Consider the following 22220-nt stretch of genomic DNA (forward strand, 5'->3'; position numbering starts at 1 on the left):
AGCATGTTGCTGTGCCGCCTCTTTATGTGGTGTAGTTTTATTCGATTATGTATTTTTTTGTTTTTCTTACTTTATAGATGTGTATTTTTATAGAAGGGCATGAGATGTGATATACAGCATTGTATTTGCTTTTGTAAGTTTGGACTTGTGTACCATTCTAAATGGGGTGTTGGGGCGGTAATGTTACAGCTGGTGGCAGTTGTGCCTGGCTAGCTGGTATGGAACCACGCTCATGTTGTGTTCCTCAATAAAATTCCTGTTTCCCTTAGATCGGATTACCTAAGAATATTTCAGAACAGTCTGCTGCGGAGCTGGTGATACTTTTGGAGCTCTGCTTCTCAATAACCTCTCATTAATCCTGTGATAAACTGGTAGCCCTCTCATTTCTGTCCTCAGCCATTTGGGGGAGTATACAGAACAAAAGGAGCATCAGAGAGAAAGCAGACGGTTTGGTGATACTTATATGGCTCATGAATAACCAATACAGGAGCACTCCCCATCTACGATCAAGACATCTGATGTGTAATTTGGGATGCCAAAAGTTACTACTTTCCTAGACATTCAAAAATCCCAAAGATGTTGATCCTTTATCTGTATATCATATCTTTCCTAATCAGGTAATCGTTCCACAAATTGAGGGGCAAGGCAACAGCGACATTAATAACAAGGGCGAAAAATGGTTTGTTGTTTGTCATACTTTCTTATGTGGGCAAACTCTGACTGATTCTGGTGGAAACTGTTGAATCCCCCAATGCCTTCCATTAGTAGGTGTGTTGATTGTGAATGAACCCTAGCATGTCATCCATCTAGACCTGGGCCACCGCAAACTTTTGTTAAAAAGCAGAACGGATGGCAAGTTACAGAGACAAAGGAAAATTGACGCCCCCCCGTGGCGGGATGCCTGGCTTTCACCTTGGGGATGCCCTGTAGGGGCTATCTCACAGGGAAAAACCAGGACGGGTTCCCAAGGCAAGCGCGGAGATACCCCTTCGGGAGTCGATTCTGGCGCTATATAAGAAATGTAATAATAATAATAATAATATGATGGTACCTAGGCACTATGTAGTAAGACTTTTACTCTTAGAGAAAGAAATGATAGAGACTATCTGCAGGTGCATTCCAAGTTGACAAAGGGCTTTTTGTGTCACTTCTATAACACAAATTGCACTTTAAGTACTAAAGGAGAAATATTTGCACTTTTGAATTTTTTTTTATTAGATCTTTATTCGGTTATTTGCAGAAAACAACCATAAAAGCACAATATAATATACATCATAAAAACAAATTGATAAAAGAAACCACATTGTCCACAGGGATAAAACACAATTGATCTGTAGGTGAATATATACAACAATATATACAACAATATCAAGCATTATCCCTCCATGCTGATTCTAAATTTTAGGGCTAATTTTTAAAAACTGATTACAAATAAAGTGCATTCGTTGTTTAGCAGCTGTAGGTAACAGAGTGCAGGTTTTATCTGGGTAAAATTCAGTCTTTTAAGAAGAGGCTTAAGGTAGACCCTCCGAGTAATATCATAAAAAGGGCAAAAGAATAAAAAGTGCTCTAAATCCTGCCGAGACACACAGTCGCAGCCGCAGGTAGGTAACACTTGGCCTTGATGGCTGCCTCTTGGAACGGCTAGCAGTAAGTGAAAGAGGTTCAGCCAAAACCTAATTAACAAGAAACGGTCAAAGCTCGACATTGGCCAGGTCAGGTATGGTTCCATGCATAGTGTAGTTTACATGACAACATAATTTCTATTGCTGCTTTTCTTTAGGTCCACCTCCTTCCGCTGGGATAGCTGTGTAAAAAAGAAAGTATTTTTCACAAACTTTACGTCGGTTACAGTAATTGAGTCGGGATTTGAGAAGAGTTCTGGGCGCCCCACTTGTAGCTGTAATTAAGTCATATGGCTCTAATTGTCACATGACAGAATTGTCAGAAAGTGGCTATTTGCAACTGCAGACTGTCTCCAGTTCTTTCCAAATTGTGAAATTCTATTTTTTTCTTTACAGACTCTAATGTTTCTTCAGAATGTGAATTTTCATATGATGATGCTGTGGGTGAAAAAAGAAATTAGTGGCGCTCAATTTATATTCTTCTTCTCCTGGGTGATATTTGTGAGACTGTCAATGTTGCACTTTATGCATTAATGTTTGGTGAAGAACTGGTGTCAGTTGACTCAGCAGGCAACATTTGTTAACGTTTAATATAATAGAAGAAAATACATATAATAGATACAAATGCAATATGTGCTAATAAAACTTACAATATGTTGATTTGATCTTAATGATTGCATGCCTTTTTTTAAGCCCAGGTAACATTTATTTGAATAAAGAAGACCGGTTCATTGGCTCGAAGTACAAGAAAGCTGCGTACCGTGAATACACAGATGGAACTTTCAAAACTCGGAAAGAACGGAGCCCAGAGGAGGAACATCTGGGGATACTAGGTAATCTGCTGGAAACAAATGTCAGTTGTGGACAGCAAATTAACAGCGTTTGCATCCGATGCGAACATTTCAGAGACACCTGGAATGAGGACACGAGGGCTAGGTCTTAATTTTCCAGAATCAAACTCTTTATATTTGTTTAGTCTTTAAACCACTATGACAAAATGGTATATAATTGTTTACAATAATTTACGGACTTATTCCGATTTTAGCCTTTTCTGTGTGAATAAATATTACACATATGTAAAAACGAACTTCTTAACAGGTAGTCCATTTTGCCACAAATGTATTTTTTCTACTACAATGTGAATTGGAAACCGAGTTGGAACTCAAGCTAATCATCACACTGAAGTCTGCCATGCACACTGCACTTGTGTTTAAGACTAATCCGGTGGTGTAGTGATTTGCACATTCCAATCAGGAGTATCTGTCCTGTGAAATCCTAAAAATCTCCTTGAGATTCCGAAAACAAGAAAATCTTAAATCCTTAACCTGGCCTTCTTCTTTCAAGCTCCAAGATTCAGGGATCACGCACCACACAATTTCAGACTCTTTATTTACCGGCTTTTCTTCTGTAAAGACTTGGACACCGACCTATCAGGATGTTCTTTAAGGTCTACGGGCTTGATTGGAAGTTTGGAGGAACAAGATCTCCGCCAGAAACTGGTGGAGGTCCTGCCCAGCAAAACCCGGTTTCATTCCATCATTTTAAGATGGGAGGAACCACTGGGATTCTGCCTATCTGAAAGAGACACATTAGTGATAGATTCCTTACCTTAGAATATCCCCAGGCGTCAGACTGAATCCGTAAAATTTTGCGTAGCAATACCCCTGCGCGCCGGCAGGCGTCGTCCGCGGCTCCTCGTCCCTTGTTGGCGCCGTTAGCGCCGCAATGACGTCATCGGAGTACTTAGACGCCGCCCATGCGTGCTGACGTCAGTTCTTCTTTTTTCCGCGCCAGCTAGCGCAGATCCGGAGAAGCTCTACCCCTTAGTCTTTTTTGACTAAACTTTTTTATCTTTTTGATCATTTCTTTGCTCGAGTCTTCAACTCCTTCGGTGCCGGTAGGGATGCCCAGGTTTAAACCCTGTTCCAGGTGCGACCGACTGATGTCGGTTACCGACCCCCATCGCCAGTGCCTCAAGTGTTTAGGCCTCGACCACGACGACCGCACCTGCTCCAACTGCCGGGCCCTGACGTCTAAGGCTAGGCGAGAGCGGTCTCGCAAGCAACTGGAGCTCCGGCAGTTGGCCCCGCGCCGCTCCAGATCCCGGTCCCACGGGAGGTCGAGGGACAGGTCGCGGGGTCGGAGCCCTCGCAGCTCCGGGAGTGGTCATCGGTCGTCAGGATCCAAGTCCTCAGGTAAGAGGCATAAGAGGTTGGAGAGACATCATCGTTCCTCCGACCCACCCCGACGCTTGCACGATGCTGCCGGGGGCTCGGGTGACACCACTGTCGTCGCCGCCTGCCCCACACCTTCGGGTCTCTGGGCAAGACGCGACACCTGAGGAGGTCGAGCGGTACCTCATGGCCTTGAGGTCCCTCCCTCCTCAGCCGGGTTCCGTGGAGCCTTCGGGTCCAACGGCCCCGGCTGGAGGGCCTAGCAGGTCGGGTGCTTCGGCTCCGACGCCGTCGGGTGCTTCGGTCCCGGTGCCGCAGGCCCTCTCTGGATCCGCTTCTGGATCCGGGTCGTCGCCGGTCGACCTCATGACCTCGCCGACGCCGGCCCTACGGGTGTCTCCCCCGGCGCCTGCTATGGGCGCCGTCCCCGATCCTACCCCTGGTCCGGTTCTGGCGCCCGAGCGGCGCCGATGGGCGCCGCTACCGACGGCTTTTGGAGATTTCTTTTTCCATGAACAGGACCCATCCGTTGAACCTGTACTACAGGAGATGGGTGACGAGGGTGATTGGGACCCTCTGGCACGGGAGTGCCAGTCACCACAGGACTGAACATATGAGCTTGGGGGGGCCAGTGGCATTGACACTTCGCCAGACACTGGATTTGTCTCCCCTCGCAACGTGGCTACGGAGGGGCGGCTGCTTATAGTGTAGTGTTGACACGGGCAGCCAATGCCTTCAACCTTGAGCTCCCTGTCGCGGCCGTGAGGACTAACCTCCTCACAGAGGTCCTTAAACCGCAGGCAAGCTACAGTTGGCCTCTGCTTCCGTTTAATCAGGCCTTGTGTGACGTTCTTGTGGGCACTTGGTCCAGGCCCGCCACAGATCCGCCTGTGGATAGGAACATGGCCAGATGCTACCGCCCGGCCCCGGGCGACCCTTGCTTTTTGTCCACCCACCCCAATTCCGAGAACCTGGTCATCCAGGCCTCCACTTCCCAGACCGCATTCCCGACGGCTCCGCCCGATCGGGAATCCAAGAGGTATGAGCAGTTCGGGAAGAAGGTGTTCTCATCCCTCAGTTTGGGACTGCGGTCAGTTAATACCGCATGCCTCTTGGGCCGCTATACCCACACCCTGTGGGACGCGGTCGCGGACTTGCTGCCACAATGTCCGGAGGAGGTCCGGGCAAAACTCACCCAAACCCTTCTGGAGGGTCAAGATGCAGCGCGGTATTCCATCCGGTGTGGATATAACGGACTCACTGGGCAGGGCGATGGCAATGACAGTGGCGGTTCGACGCCACGCCTGGTTGAGGTCTGCCAACTTTTTGGCCGATGTCCAGGCCACTCTTCTGGACATGCCGTTTGATGGCCGTCGCCTCTTTGGCGACAAGGCAGACCATGCGCTTGAGCGATTTAAGGACTCCAGGGCTACGGCCAAGTCCTTGGGTCTCTCGGCACCTCGCCAGCAAATGCGTGCCTTTCGCTCCTTTCGTGGCCAAGGAAGGGGCGCCCCCACACGTGCTGCCAGCCACGTGCCGCAGAATGTCCAACAGCGCGGTGGTGGCCGTGAAAACCACTGTGGTGGCGGTCGGGGACAACGGCGCGGCCAGTCCACACCTTCACCCGGAGCACCTGCCTCAAAACCCTCCTAGTCCGTGCTTTCAGGCCCATGTGATGCCAGTGGGGGGCAGGGTTCGCCATCACCTCTTCCACTGACGCACCGTCACGCCGGACAGGTGGGTGTTGCAAATCGTCCGAAGGGGCTACTCCCTCCTCTTCGAGGCGATCCCTCCAGCCATGCCACCACAATTCCAATGCGTATCAGGGGATCACTTGCAACTTCTGCAAGAGGAAGTCATGGCCCTCTTGGCCAAGGAGGCCATCGAGTGCGTTCCTGGGCCAGAAGTAGGGTGTGGTTGTTACTCCCACTACTTTCTGGTACCCAAGAAGGGCAAAGGAGGCCTACGCTCTATCTTGGACCTACGGAACGTCAACAGCTTCCTCCGGTAGGAGAAGTTCAAGTTGCTGACTTTGGCTCAGGTCTTAGCTGCCCTGGACCCTGGAGACTGGATGGTAGTGTTGGACTTGCAGGTCGCCTATTTTCTCATCCCTGTCCTGCCGGCCCACCGGCATTACCTCAGGTTCACGGTAGGCCACTAGCACTTTCAATTTACCGTGCTCCCCTTCGGGCTTACCAGCGCCCCACGGGTGTTCACCAAAGTGATGGCGGTGGTCGCAGCCCATCTGCGCAGGTTAGGGGTTTCAGTCTTCCCCTACCTCAACGACTGGTTGTTGAAGGCGGGCTCGCCCTAGACAGTTGTCAGCCACCTCCAGACTACGGCCGATCTCCTGCATCTGCTGGGGTTCTCCATCAACGTGCTGAAGTCACACCTGTGCCCCTCTCAGAAGCTCCTCTTCATCGGAGCAGTTCTGGACTCTGCGCAGTTTTGGGTTTATCCACCCTAACAGCGGGTTCGGGATATTCAGGCTCTGATTCCGATCTTTCAGCCTTTATCCCGGGTCTCGGTCAGGTTGACGCTGCGGCTTCTGGGGCTGATGGCCTCCTGCATTCCTCTGGTGCATCACGCCCGGTGGCGGATGCGGGCTCTGCAGTGGGACCTGAAGTTTCAGTGGTCCCAGCATCAGGGCAACTTGTCCGACCATGTCTTGATCTCGGAGAGCAATGCAAATCAGCTGCAGGGTGGCTCATGGACCACGATTGGGTCAGTGGCAGATCCCTCTACCTACCCCACCCGGAGCACGTAGTTGTGATGGACGGGTCCCTCCTGGAATGGGGAGGCCACATGGGAGAGGCGGAGATCAGAGGTCTCTGGTCTCCGGCGAAGTCCCAGCTCCACATCAACCTTCTGGAGCTGCGGGCGATCCAACTTGCACTGAAGGCATTCCTCCCCTCTGTCCGGGGGAGTGTAGTGTAGGTGTTCACGGACAACACCACCGCCGTGTGGTACTGCAACAAACAGGGCGGGTGGGATCGTGGACCCTATGCCAGGAGGCTCTGTGCCTCTGGCAATGGCTGGAACATCAGGGCGTGACCCTGGTGGTTCAACACCTGGCATGTTCCCTGAACGGCAGGGCGGACAAACTCAGCCGTCGGTGCATGATGGATCACGAATGGCGTCTGAACTTGGACGTGGCGCAAGGACTCTTTCAGCAGTGGGGAGAGCCTTGGTTAGATCTATTTGCCACAGAAGAGAACGCGCAATGTCATCAGTTCTGCGCGTTGGAGTTTCCAAGGCAGCACTCGCTCGGAGACGCTTTTCGTCGCGAGTGGAGTTGCGGTCTATTGTACGCCTTTCCGCCTATACCACTTCTGCCCAGAGTGCTGAAGAAGATCAGGTGCGACCGGGCCCAGGTTATCCTTGTGGCTCCGGACTGGGCACGAAGATACTGGTATCCCGAGCTACTCAGCATGTCAGTCGATCCCCGATTCGTCTCTTTAGGGTAGGGGACCCCTATATATGAAAACCACTAGTTATACATAGGGAAAGAATATCTAGTTTGGAAAAGGTCTATAACTAGTATACATAACATATAAACAAATAGTGATATTAGAACCCACTATATATAAATGATCATGAACCACTTTGTTGTACTTTTATTCAAAATTTATTATATTTGTTTGATTTTATAAAGAGTATATACTTTTTGTTTAAAAATTGAATTTTTTTGTATAGAAAGTAACTGATCAAAAATAATTTATCATTGAAGGTGCAGAACATACATATGACAAGACATAAAATTAAACATAAGGAAGATGAATGAACATGATGTAGGCAAAGCGGTAGATACACACTACGCGCGTTTCGACTCGTTAGCCTTCATCAGGTGACCCGTCTTTGACTAAAAAACAGCTTAAGATGAGTGGACAGCTGGTTAGCTATTATAGCTAGTTGTATATTCAATCTCGTAGCCCTAGTAATATGGTAGGGGAAGTGCTGATGCAGACTTGGTATATGAGCGTATAATTTCCTTAAATGTATATTGATCACACCGTGAAAGATCTCATAAGTTCTGGAAGTAGATATGGTGCTAATAATGAAAAAGCACTTCTAATATCTTGGCGTTGAGGATGATAGTTCTTAAGGATTGGGCATTTAGGAGAAAAGCCAGATCGATTTTCATGTGGGAATTATAGAGTGATTTTTATGAGGATAAAATGTGGTCGGTCGTCCGGCTTCTTCAAACGCTTCGTAGATTAAGGATCCCAGCGTCTTGAGTCGGAAAACGCTCCGACACAAGACGCCAAAAAACAATTAGAATGTCAAGTAATAATATCTTGGCAGCCACTTGAATTCAGCTGTGTCATAATAGCATCCTCAGCACAGGCAGATGTAGTTTTGTCATAGTGATCCGCACCACTATGCAGGAGAGGATCTCTGAAAGTGCAACTATCCAAGCCCTGCCCGAAGGCCCATGGGATACTGGGCATGGGCTAGATGATGCCTTCAATCCATTAGTCTTAAACATCATTGACTATGCGCTCGTAGAATGCTTCTAGTTTAGTTTCATTTTACATGTGAACTGCTTTGCCTGTGGCTTTGTACACTCTATTATGAATATCATTAATAAATAAATACATCTCTTGTTGAAATTGAGAAGGCAAGCAGAGGGCCAGCTGCTCATTAAGCTTTTTTGGTCACCCCACATTGCCTAGAGATTGTAGCTGCTCCTTTGGCATGCACACAGAACCTCATGATGAGTGCCACAGGGCTGAGGCTGTCAATGATACCAGGGGTCCCACTCTAGGGCATGCAGAATTCAAAGGACTATCAGTAATTCTGGGTCCAGTTCCAGCTGTAATATCTCACTCTTCTCTATAGTTTCTTCCAAAATCTCAGGAGGTAAGATAACAACTGTTGTAACTGTGCAGACATTATAGTTGCCAATAGGGCCAGTAATAGGGTTACTGGTCTCAGACGGAATCACAAACCTCTCATAACGAGGATTACAATTAGGTGAGACTCACTGTGAAAGCCACAAACGAGAACCAGTGTATTGTTTCCAAACTGGAGAGGGTTGTAAAAAAGCAAACCACAAAGAAAACAGAATGTATTTAAGACCCTCAGGACATATTATCAAGAGAAGTTTCACTGCTTTTCCGGGACATATCGCTAGTAAAGCGGCAAATTTCCTAACACACTATCAACAAGGACTCGCTAACATGCGTTAGTGCTTGTTTCCTTGCGATAGCAGGCATTTTTTTGCTGCTTTGCATGTCAGCGATATGTATCGCTAATGATATGCAAAGTAGGCGTTCCTCACTAAAACAACAAAGAAACAGTGGCAAACACAACTTCCCTCTATTACCAATGCAGACCCGGGCCCGCGCAGCGATAATAAAAGTCGCGCTAATCGCAATTATCGCTGGTATTTAACGCCTGATTCAAACCTGACTTAGCCTTCTTGTCAATGGGAGGTGGATTGTCAGGCTGAGTCCACACCTGCCTGTTAGCAAACTTTACATTAGCACTGTCAAAATAACGCTGGCTTTATCGCGCTATTGCTGGTTTTCACCGCTATTGCTGGATTTTACATCTCCTCTGAACAAAGCGTTGCTATTACGCCGCTAACACGGCGATGTAATCCAGCAATAGCCAGCAATAGTAAAAGTTGTGCTAAGTGCGCTTTGCGATAATCATCGCATTCTGTTGATAATATGCCCCTAAGTTTGTTCCCCCTCACACGATGATGAAGTGATCATACTGAAGGACCTGCCTTGCCATGCACAGTAAGTCCCGAATATCTGCCTCCTCTTCACCCCTACTGTGATTCAAATGGGGTACTATATCATCATTCCTCCTATGCCCACCCCACCACTTCGATTAACCAATGAACGCTGGTCCCCATTGGTGATCCTGTAATGTATATTTTAAGCTTTTAAATATTGACACGCCTATTAAGAATAATTTTCAAAATGTAAATTTGACAAATATAACGTAATATTCATATGTATGTTTACATTGTCTAGATTCCATGCTATTGCTAACCTCATTTTTCTATTCACCTTTTTGTGTTTTTGACTGTATAAAAAGCAGACTACATAATAATTAACCCTTCTCCATGCTGAGTTTGTGTAAGTACTTGATGCATTTGCTCGGCCCGTTTGGCAATGGGCCTAGGTCCACGTCACCCATTGGCTTACAATGCGTGGAGCGCTCCTTATTGAGCTCCCATTGGCACGGTACAGCCACCACACGCTTTGCCATTCTATAAAGTCCTTCACACCTACTGTGACCTTTGTCCTCCAGGAGGTGATACACCTGGTGAGTCAGTGTTGCCCTCCCTGGCATCAAAGCATGCTTAAGGAGCCTCTTCTACTATAGAAGACTGGCCACAGGATGTGGAATGTGACATGTTGTCAGTGTTTATTTGCTCATTTACCATATACTCTAAACTGCAGGGAAGAGAGGCTTCCATAGGAAGATCTAGGATACTGTCTCCCTTTCTATATCAATTACACAACCGGTTCAAACCAACCCAAGAATCCCAATAGTGGAAAAGTTGTGACCCGTAGAAAATATTCTACTTTTTTATTTTGTTTCTTTGTTAGCCGGCTGCCCTACACCTCCACCTCTTCCTTCGTTTGGACATCTCCAGCCCCTCTGTCTTCTTCATGTAAGCATGTGGTGGAATGATGGTGGGGCGCCTTCAGAGTGGTGTTGGCCTTTGTCCTCCTTTTCACCTTCGCTTATCCACTAGATGTTGCTGGGGCGAGTGTGTCTTCATTACATGGCTAGCAGAGGGCTCTCCTGCACTGTAAATTAACAGGTCCTTGGTCTGCAATGGTCTGCATAGTACAGATGCCAGACACATACTGATGTTGGTCCAGTTTCCAAACATCACAGTGGGTCATTTAAAACCCACCAGCTCATGTTCCAGTGGCTGAGAATGTCACACTGTGTGGCTTCACAGGAATCACTTGTATGGGTCCAATTGCACCCGCTTCACCAACACCCCTCCCCTAACTTTGTTGACCCCGAACTACTGGTCAGTCCCCTGAACTCCGCCTAATGTGCCGTCCTCTCTGCTGATCCCGTGCCCACTGCCACAAGATAGACCAACATAATTTACTCTGAGTTCATCATCGCTTCCTCCTCGAAACCCACAAACCCCAACATGATACATATATCGCACTGACCTCTATTTGCAGCTCTAGTGTGTGTTCCTCCTCACAGTCTTTGCCCATCAAGTAGGAGACACATTACTCCAGCTGCTGATGTTAACTACACAAACTTTCCCTCCCCCAGTTCCTTTTCCCTTCCTGGTCACTCTTTGGAAATTCTACTGTGACCTCTTCCCAGTTGGTTAATGAGGCAATAATTGAGGTCCTGCAGGTCACAGATAGCATCCATACAAGTCATGACCTTGACTTCATGGTCAGCACAGCTTGTCTTCCCCTGACCCCCTTCCTGCATGAAAGTGCCATTCTACACATCTGCACATATGCACGGCTCATTCCATATGGCCCACTTCCATCGTTTCTGGGCTACTAGCGGGGCCACTACACAACGTGTGGATATTCTTTTGCACATACACACGCGAATATCATGCCGGAAGGCACATGCTTTACCTGAAGCATGCGTGTTTACATCCGTGGCAGGAAAACAATTATTTCCTGCCACGGTTGTAAAGTGTTCACATATATGTGCTGCTTTTGTTACTTTGCAATTTCCAATAAAATAATTTTTAAAAAAAACTTACCCTGTAACATAACTGAAGCAAAGCGTGCATGTTTGGACTGATTGTGTGTTGTTGTTTTAAGAAGGAAACTTGTAGAATGCTATCTTTCTTTTCCAGGACCGTTGATTCGAGGAAATGTTGGCGACAGAATTGAAATTGTTTTAAAAAATAATGCTAACACACCCTACTCAATACATGCCCCGGGAGTGAAGATAGACAACCCTACGATTAAAGAAACAAACCCAGGTAACAGCACCACTGCAGTTCACTTTTGTGTGGCGCATTTCTGTAGTGTGGACAGATAACTTGACAGTGTGGTATCAGCTGGATTTCTTATCAGGAGTTTTAGCTGCAGTAATCTAATCTGCTGATGATGCTACCTTTCAGAACATACGTAGTAGTGTTGACCAGCATCATTAAAGGCAGTAGTAGGTTTATTAATCAAAACACTGTTTATTTATTTATTCCATTTGTATAGCGCGTTATCACCGATTGGTCTCTAAGGGTTTGTACTTGAAAAAACTGATTACAGAGAACAGGCAACCAAATTATATCAGACCCCACGCTTCTCGGAAGAGTACCGTTTTTAACATTCGGGGTATTTGTTCCTGGAAACACTTGTTTTATCTTTATTAATTTCTCATACATAGTGGTGTTTTCAGTGCACATCCTTGTGCAGGCAAAATTAGTTGATTTTGACGGTCAAGCCTGCGAGAGCATGCACTAGATCATGCGTCTCGCTTGAGAGACACTGGGGCTTATTGACAAGCCCCTTGCACCGCCGGTGGGCCACTTTTAAAATGGGAAAAAGTGGCGTACTTGTGACGCAAGGGTCTTGTAAATAAGTCACCCTGTTGTTAAATAAAAGGGCTTGGAGCCTGCCCGTTGCTTACCCATTTGTTGGCTTGCATGGAACTCTTCTTTACAGCCTCGTAATTTATCAAGTCAGACCTAACCACATTCCGGTTCCTCTCTGTGGAGCAGGGACCAAGGACTGACTGATTGAACTTAATCAGTACCCGTACGCTGTCCCCCACTTGATTAGGGTACTATTTTGTTCTGCTTAACTTTTAGTGCCCCGCCAACAGAAAGTGTTGCTGGCAAAAACGTGGCCAGCAGGACAAACAAAATTGCAGAGATTTATTTTCTATAGTTAACTTTCTTGAATTTTACCAAGTTTTATTTTCTCACTTTGCACTCATGTTTTCTTTTGTTTTTGCTCATGGGCAATGTTCTCAAAAAATGAGGATTATCTTCTTCTAAATATTGCAGAGCGACATTGTTTCTTTCTTAGGTGTAATTTCTGAAATGATGCTTCAACACATAATCATGTAGTACACCCCAAACCACCCCATTCCAATCTGCCACACTCCAATCTGTCCCATACAATCCAAAACAATCTGCACACTCCAGTCTGCCTAGCTCCAATCTGCCCCACTTCATCCTAATCCACCCACTCCATCCCAATTTACCATACTCTAATCCACAACAATCAATCCCTCCAATCCAATCCAACCCACACCAATACAGCTCAATCCAATCTACCCCACTCCTATCCAATCCACCTCACTCTGATCCAATTCATCCCACTCCCTCCCCAATCCATCCCAAAGCAATCCAGCACAATACACCCCACTCAAAACCAAAACAATATGCCCAGTCTATTCTGTCACACTCCAATCTGCACCACTCCAATCCAAAACATTCTGCCCCACTTCAATCTAAAATATTCTGCCTCACTCCAAAGCAAAACAATCCGCCCCACTCCAATCTGCTGCACTCCAATCCAAAACCATCTGCCCCACTCCATTCCAAAACCAACTGGCCAATATGCCCCCCTCCAATTCAAAACAATGGGCCCCAATCCAATCAGCAACAATCCAACCAAAACAGGTTTGCCCAATTCCCATCTAATTTAGTTGTCCCCGCTGCAATCTGCCCACTCAAATCCATATAAAACCCACCCCACTCCAATCTACCTCACCCAATCCAACCCACCTCCCCCAATCCATTCCAACCAACCCCAATTCACCCCACTCCTATCCAATCTACCCCAATCCAATCAAATCCAATCTACCCCACTCCAATCCAATCCACCTCAATCAAATCTACCACAATCCAATCCACCCCACTCAATCCAATCCACCTCACTCCAATCCAATCCACCCCACTGCAATCCAATCGACTTCACTCCAATCCACCTCACTCCAATCCACCCCACTCCAATCCACCCCAGTCCAATTCACCCCACTCCATTTCACCCCACTCCAGCCCACCCCACTCCAATTCAATCCACCCCACTCAGTTCATTTCATCCCACTCAGTCCATTTCATCCCACTCCAATCCACCCTACCTAAATGCAATCCAAACCACCTTATCCCAATCCAATTAAATCCACCCCATTCCAATCCACCCCTCCCCATTTCAATCCACTCCACTCCAACCCACCCCATCCAGTCCTTCCCATCCAATCTAATCTAACCCACCTCAATCCACTGCATTATATGCCACCTCAATCCAATAAACCCTGCTAAATTCAACCCACCTCACTCAAATCCAATCCACTCCACTGCATTCCACTCTACTCCACTTCAATCCACCCTACTCCAATTCAACCGACTTCATTCCACCCCACTCTTCATTTCATCTCAGTCCATTCCACTCCACTCCACTCCAGTCCACCCCACTCTAATCCAATCCACCCCACTCAATCCATTTCACCCCACTCCAATCCACCCACCTAAATGCAATCCAACACACCCCAATCAATCCAATCCGCCCACTTCAAATTACTCCACTCCAGTCCACCCCACCTCAATCCAATCCACCCCAAATCACATCAACCCAAGAGGGAAAGGGAATATTGAAAGAAATGTGTAAAGCCAGTGGCAGCAAAATGTATGTTTTATTTCAATGGCAGATGCCCCACTTCCTACTGGGTTTGTGCCTCTACTCAGATGGACGCAGCAGGAATAAGACTCTGTTTCCATTGCTGCCGGGTCATCATGCCCTGTCGAACTAAGAAGACGCATCACACTACGACCACTGGTTATATTTATTTATCTTTACATGTTTTTATTAGCAGAGCAGATTTTGGCCCTGATGAATAAGTGCCTTTCTGCCTCTCCTGTGAAAAGAGAGACTAGGCCTTGCAGAGAGATGCTACTTTTTGACTTTTAAGGTCTGGCTGGTCTGGTTACAATGGTGCAAATTAAAGTTATTACTTTTAGTCAATAGAGGATAAGAAGCAAAAGATGTCTTGGTGATAAAAATGTCGTTTATGAAAATGTTTATGATTCTATGAGCACGAATCTCTATGGAGAAAAACAGGCTTAAAAATGTGTATTAGAAGTATGCCCTTTTAAAATCACACTAAAAGGGCACTTGGTTGTGCACTTCATGCAGCATGTTTTATCAAGCTCCTCACTGTGGGTCTGCAGGCAGATGTGGTGAAAGACCCATACCTCATGTCTTTAATACACCCACATACTGTGAAACATTTCGGCCAAGTCAGACTACAAAAGGAAAGCTCACCCGGCCTGTCTGATTTGTCGGATCGCTTATCTGATAAGAGAAATATCTGGAGAGCACCTTCATTTTTCTCCTGCTCTGGATGTTCTTGGTCCAAGCGATGGTTCATCATTAGGGTGGAGGAGCGCCGCCCCCCCCCCCCACTGCCGCTGGCAAAGTAAACATGAAAAATAAAATTGTTATTAAAGGAATTTAGTACCATTTTATTTTTCATACTCGCAGCCGATCCGAGTCTGAGGGCGGAGCATTGGTGCTGATTGGCAGCAGCAGGGAGGAATGGTGTGCTCTACTATGTAAAGTGCGCATGTCATTTTGTCTGGCTATCTTGCAATGACCAGCCAGACATGCGCATTTCAAACCTTTCCAACCCGAGCTACCTTAGACATCTGAGTGGAGAGCAGGCACCCCCCCCCGAGCGCCTGAGGGAGGTCAAGCCAACGTGCTCCAACCAATCCTGGTCCTTCTCTCATCATAACATTATCATAAGCATGAGAGCAGTGTCTGGTTTGGTAGAAGGGAGCCTGTGCTGGAACCACAGACTGCCAATAGCAGACGGAAAGGTACACCGATGCATTGGGTAAGTACATGTTTTATTTTTTCTTTAAAGTCAATTTTCATTCACTAACAAGCACTGTGAGAAACTCGCACTGCCTTCAGCCTCAACTCCAGAGCTCTCAATCGGTGTCCGATATAATGGCTGCATAAAGCAGACCACGATTGAGAGCTTTGACATTGAGCCTAAGGGCACTGCTGTTTATTATCTGTGCTTGTCAGAGGGTCAAAATATTCGATCCACTGGAGGAAGGAACACGGAAGGAAAGCTTAGGTGCCTCCTCTCAAGCCCAACAAGGCACTCCAAATGCAGCACGGGAGCCAGGACAACGATGCCTACAGCTTCATCAAAGCTTGTTCAGGGGCGTAACACAGGTCCCTGCAGCCCCCGCGGTGCGGGGGGGCCCTCACCCTCCAGAGGGCCCCGTCAGCACCGCACTTCTGCTGGGGAGCTCTAGATTGAGTCCAGAGGGGGCCCCTTCACTTACCCTGCAGGGGGCCCCCTCAAGGTTAGTTACGCCACTGCTTGTGGTGATAAACCACACAGATTCTAATGATCAGCTTGCTGCCTGCAGCCTTTACACCCACCCTTTTGAAACTCGTCAAAGGGTGATGTGGGGTCAGTAAGGACTGCTGGTCCCAGCCTACCCTGTGATGAAGTGTGAAAGTGTGGGATGGCTTGGCTCCAGTCCCTGACTGACGTGAAGTCCCTGGCATTACACGACGTAAGCCTGAAGCACCTGGAAAGAACCATCACCAAGGGGTGGAGGTTAGCCTACCAGGCAATGGCTTTACTGCGCTGAGCACCTCCCAGGGCTAAAGCCTGTGAGCATGTCAGCCCAGAAATGGTGATTAATGCCCCTCACTGGACTAAGGGGAGGCTGACAGTTTGTAGCTGCTCTGCCAGGTTTCCCTTGACCATGTGTCACTTTATAATGAGATAAATAAAAGTACAAATCCCAAAATTCTAAGAAAAATTGTACTGTACTATGCTAGCTAGTTATGCATGGAGCTGGGACACCTGGCAGCTATGAGAATAGTGGCAGACTCTTTCTGGTAATCCGGGGGTTTATCTCTATTTTTACTTTACCTCCGGGAGAGCGTGAACTGAACCCTCATTGGAAGCCATTCAGTCCCAACAACAGGTCTTCTGAATGTGTGTGATGTTATTGTGATTGTTTAATCATACCTAGAAGGCCATGCTCAGAGTGAATTGTGTCATTTTGGAGGGCAGATTTATCACAGCGAAAGGTGGAAGTTCTTCTTCAATGTGTCTCCATCCTCATGAACCTGACAATCTGCCAGTACCATGCATCTTGTGGAAGTCCTGCTGTCAGTCTGGGAGGACAGAGGGAATCCACATCTACACACTGCCTGCCCTGGAATCCTGTCCTGAAACGATGAACTTAACACAGACCATTTTGGTTTCCTATGCATGCTTACTCCCAGCCCGGATGTTTGGCCCGTGTGCACCCTAATGTACAACACTTTCTTTCTTTTGATAACTTTATTTCGGTCACATCGGACCATAAAAGTGGATGATAAAAATACATAAAAACACTATTTTACCGAGAATAAATAACATAAAACAGATCAGTGACAATAGCATTCATATATATACAACTACATTACATAGCTAAAACCAACACATATTTAAGATCAAATTAAACCATTCTCAATAGTTATCGGAAGTATATTTTATGTTTGATACTGCTGTATAGTTCAAAATTTATTTCATTAGAAAATTTCTACGTTTAAGCCACATCCCGTTTAAGAAGCGGGAGTCGGCAAAACAATGGGAGGGTGCGTGTCATATTTTAGTGCTCTAAAGGCCTTGTGACATTCTCTGAAGCCAAGATTCCTACAGATAGGTTTCACCCAGTATTTGCGTGCAGCCTGATATTTGGGGCAAAAAAAGAAAACGTGGATCTCATTTTCCAGATGGTATTTGCACGCTGGGCACTCTAGACTTTTATTTGAGTCCCATTCACTTTCACAATCTATTGCCTTTCTCAATTCTTTTGACTGTCTAGAATTTGCCCAGCAATACAGAATCCCTGGTCAGATGCCTGGCCAGCGGGCATCGCTCTGTCCAGATGGTACCTCTAATTTTCACTTGCAATATCAAAATACCCAGACGATAGAACCCTACACTTGTTAGCTGAAAACATGTCTTTTTAAGGCAGTACACATTTTAATTGTCATTGTGCTTTGTTTAAATTGGCGATCACCAATTTATTTCCTGGTTTTCATAACTGCCAGTTCGGTTAAACAACTTTCTGTGCTTTTCTCCCTAGCTCAGTTGAACAAAGTACAGATATGAGGTGAAAGAGATAAAGAATTTCCTTCCCACCTACACCCAAAACATAACAACATACATTTATTCTCGCAGTCTACTTCATGACATGTCCCAATAAATAAACCACATTTAAACATTAGTTTGTTAACTTTTTATAAAAATAAGTTGCACCTTTTATGTAATCAAGACCGAAACCACCAATACTGGCATACGATATGTAAGATATGTTTTTCCTATGGCCTTTAGCAGTTTTCCAAAATGAAATGTATGCTGCTAGAGCTCAGCTGAGTGCCTTTACGAATGCAGACACATCTCTGGCTGGATCACAATTCTTGCATATTTTTTAGGAACCTGCCTTCTGTTATTAAAACAGACTGGTCGAACATCAGCCAGGAAGAGAGAGAGGGAGTTCCATGAGACTCTCCATTGGGACATTTTGGATTTCAGGGTACCTTCTTAGCACATTTTCATTTCAGAACAAGAGTCTCATTGGGGCTATGCACAAGTCCTGTGCCAAGTGGTGGTTCTAAGGAGGGTATTATATTTGAAGCTTAGTGTGCTGTTCTGGGGGAGCGAGTGGTGGATGTATGGGATAACAGAGCACAACAGCTGAGGTAGGGAATTGCCATGTCTTGATCGCGCATAGAATAGACCTTTCTTCCCTGGAAAGATAACGGCAGATAAAAAAATTGGGAGTAACAAGCTGGTAATTTGTATTGGCTAAGCCTCCCCATAAATAGCAAATAGGCTGAAGGGCCAATTTAGAGCTTGGCGGACGGTATTCCATCCATCAGGGTGACGAAAGACATTACGTCCACCACTTTGACGGACTGATGTCCACCAAATTTAGAGATGACCATTAGTCATGCGCAGGGGCGGTGGGTGACATTTGAAAGTTGTGGGGCGCAAAGTGATTTGCATACAGCACCGTAGCGAGCGAGCGCAGCCAAGAACACCGACCCCCCCCCCCAAGAAAATTTTGAAAAAAAAGAAGAAAAATCGTGCATTTTCAAGCAAATTTGAGAAAGCAGGAAGGTTAATAAAGCAATTGTGAAAGTGCAGTTATTACATTAATAGATGGCATAACATGGGTAGCTGCTTATTCAGTATAACCACAGAGCTTCATACATTCCGTCCTGGGACGAGGCTGGGGGCTGGGCCTGGCATGGCTGGGTGCTGGGCCTGCCTGAGGCTGGGGGCTGGGCCTGGCGTGGCTGGGTGCTGGGCCTGCCTGAGGCTGGGGGCTGGGCCTGGGCTAAGGACTGAGGCTGGGGGCTGGGCCTGCCTGGGGCTGGGCCTGGCGTGGCTGGTCCTGGGCCTGCCTGAGGCTGGGGGCTGGGCCTGGCTGGTGCTGGGGCTGGGCTCTGGGCTGAGGCTGGGTGCTGGGCCTGCCTGGGGCTGGGGGCTGGGCCTGGCTTGGCTGGGCCAGGGCTGAGGCTGGGTGCTGGGCCTGCCTGAGGCTGGGGGCTGGGACTGGGCTAAGGACTGAGGCTGGGTGCTGGGCCTGCCTGGGGCTGGGCCTGGCGTGGCTGGTCCTGGGCTGGTGCTGGGCCTGGGCTCAGGGCTGAGGCTGGGTGCTGGGCCTGCCTGGGGCTGGGCCTGGCGTGGCTGGTCCTGGGCTGGTGCTGGGCCTGGGCTCGGGGCTGAGGTTGGGTGCTGGGCCTGCCTGGGGCTGGGGGCTGGGACTGGGCTAAGGACTGAGGCTGGGTGCTGGGCCTGCCTGGGGCTGGGCCTGGCGTGGCTGGTCCTGGGCTGGTGCTGGGCCTGTGCTCAGGGCTGAGGCTGGGTGCTGGGCCTGCCTGGGGCTGGGCCTGGCGAGGCTGGTCCTGGGCTGGTGTTGGGCCTGGGCTCAGGGCTGAGGCTGGGTGCTGGGCCTGCCTGGGGCTGGGGGCTGGGCCTGGCTTGGCTGAGCCAGGGCTGAGGCTGGGTGGTGGGCCTGCCTGAGGCTGGGGGCTGGGCCTGGGCTAAGGACTGAGGCTGGGTGCTGGGCCTGCCTGGGGCTGGGCCTGGCGTGGCTGGTCCTGGGCTGGTGCTGGGGCTGGGCTCAGGGCTGAGGCTGGGTGCTGGGCCTGCCTGGGGCTGGGGGCTGGGCCTGGCTTGGCTGAGCCAGGGCTGAGGCTGGGTGCTGGGCCTGCCTGGGGCTGGGGGCTGGGCCTGGCTTGGCTGAGCCAGGGCTGAGGCTGGGTGCTGGGCCTGCCTGAGGCTGGGGGCTGGGCCTGGCTGGTGCTGGGCCTGGGCTCAGGGCTGAGGCTGGGTGCTGGGCCTGCCTGGGGCTGGGGGGTGGGCCTGGCTTGGCTGGGTGCTGGGCCTGCCTGGGGCTGGGGGCTGGGCCTGGCTTGGCTGGGCCAGGGCTGAGGCTGGGTGCTGGGCCTGCCTGAGGCTGGGCCTGGCGTGGCTGTTGGGACTAGGTTGAGGCTCACACAGCATCACACTGATGTTATCCACCCTCCTCTAGCTTCCCATCGAGGCTAGAGCTATCTACAAGACTGCCTGTATCACCCACAAAGCCGTGCACTCCTCCTCTCCTCGCTAAATGGCGAATAAACTGAAACTCTCTGGAGGCTCTAGACCATCACGTAATGCGGAAAATCTACTGCTTGAACCTCCCACTTTCAAGAAGGAAAGATCGATGGCCCAATCCTTTTCAGGCAACACAGTGAGAATCTGGAACTCCTTTCCGCCTCAGCTCCGGACCACCACCTCCTCCCAGGCCTTTGAAACGGACCTCAAAGTTCTACTCCTCCAAAGACACCTCCAAAAGTAATTCACGCCCTCTCTATTATCTGAAGAAGACCTCCCATTACTGAAAATTCTATTCTCCATGACTAAGAAAGTGCCTTCCCAGTGTGTTCTTGTGGTTGGAGTGTTTGTCATTTATTGCAGTATTATCCTTGTACCTGTGTTTGGTACTCTTTTGTAACATGCACACACGCCACTTTTCTCTTGTAACACACTGTTTGCTACCTCTCACATTTTGTTTGCTTTTCATACTTGTACAAGTGCCACCATTGCCTACGTAACGTTTGTTCTTGTGCATGAGTGTCTAGCATATATTGCAGTATATTAACTCTAATTGTACTTTGTTTTCTTTTGTAACCTGCACACTTGTCACTTTTTCCTCCTGTAATGCACTGTTTGCTACCTCTTGTATTTTGTTTGCTCAGAATTGTCACTTTTACCTCATGTAACTTAACGTCTGCTTTTGTAATTTGTTCACTTGTAATTTTCTCCTCATGTCTCATTACTGTTCCTATTGTGAAGCGCTCTGATTGCCAACCACGAAAGTACAATGGGTCTATTTGCCTTTGTTGTGCGACCTTTGTAGACGTTTGTTCAGTCCCTTGACAGTCTAAAATTATTGTGAATATTCAGGACATGAACGTCACCCTCTCTAATGAACTTGACTTGGTGGCACATTGTTGGCTTAGATGTACAAAAATGGAATCTATTGGTTCTGCCTTCTTCTCTTAATTTGAATTTGGTGGGCATGACGGGGTAATCTTGGACCACCATACAGCCAACTCGTCATAGAGAAAAGTCTGGATTAGAGAATATGGCTCAGACGATGGCCACAGCTGAGTTCTGTTTCTGAGTTTCCATTTAGAATGTGCAGATGCTCTAGGGGACAGAAGAGATGATTTACCTCAGCTACCCTTAAAAATTATTTGCGCTCCTCTTGAAACCTTCGGGTATATGTTTAACTTCTCTATCCATCTAAATCAGAAACTCTGCAGTTCTGTTCCTCAAGACCTGCCCTTGTGGTCTCATTGTCGGAGATTCATTTCTTCTCTGGTCCAGTAGCATCTGTGGCCTTACGTACTTGTCCCAGACTCTCGCATCACAAGCCAGCTGAGTCGAGTCACAGCACCTTCCCATCTCTCCCTTTCAAACCACAACAATACTTGCATGTGAGAAAGAATTTGGATGACTTTAAAACGTAAATATCCCTGCTTATTTGTCACCGTTGGCTTTAAGGAAAATGTCTCAATAGCATAGCCTCTGGTGGTAATTATTAGCTGTGGAGTGGAATGCATTGATACCGCAGACTGAGGTGTTTACTGGGCCTGTGATTTGAGGTAAGTTGAAGCACATCATAACGGTGCAGTTAGAGCGGGACAGCTCAGTTAAATCTGTGATCTCTATTGCTCTTGTCAGAGCAGTTCCAGGATACAAACCCACTCCAGCACAGTTTTCTTCTGACTTGAGCTTCCCCCTCTACCCAACCTCAATGGCGCCTTTAAATATTTTTTGGGGCTTCCGGGAGGGAGTGTGCCTTCTTGAATGATAGCTGCCTTTATCAAGTTGGCACCCAGTACTCTATTAGCATTGTTGGTGG

At 47.9% G+C, this 22220-nt stretch overlaps 1 protein-coding gene across 1 annotated transcript in view; it reads left to right on the forward strand.

Annotated features, from left to right (window-relative positions):
• Nucleotides 1-22220, forward strand: part of LOC147683721 (ceruloplasmin-like) — a 427036-nt gene that overhangs the window by 304099 nt on the left and 100717 nt on the right. Inside the window, exons 13-14 of the mRNA XM_086944094.1 lie at nucleotides 2319-2458; nucleotides 11619-11747. Coding sequence (XP_086800220.1) covers nucleotides 2319-2458; nucleotides 11619-11747 — 269 coding nt within the window. The remainder of the gene's footprint in view (nucleotides 1-2318; nucleotides 2459-11618; nucleotides 11748-22220) is intronic.

Source organism: Lissotriton vulgaris, chromosome 11, assembly GCF_964263255.1.
Source record: "Lissotriton vulgaris chromosome 11, aLisVul1.2, whole genome shotgun sequence".
NCBI lineage: Eukaryota > Metazoa > Chordata > Amphibia > Caudata > Salamandridae > Lissotriton > Lissotriton vulgaris.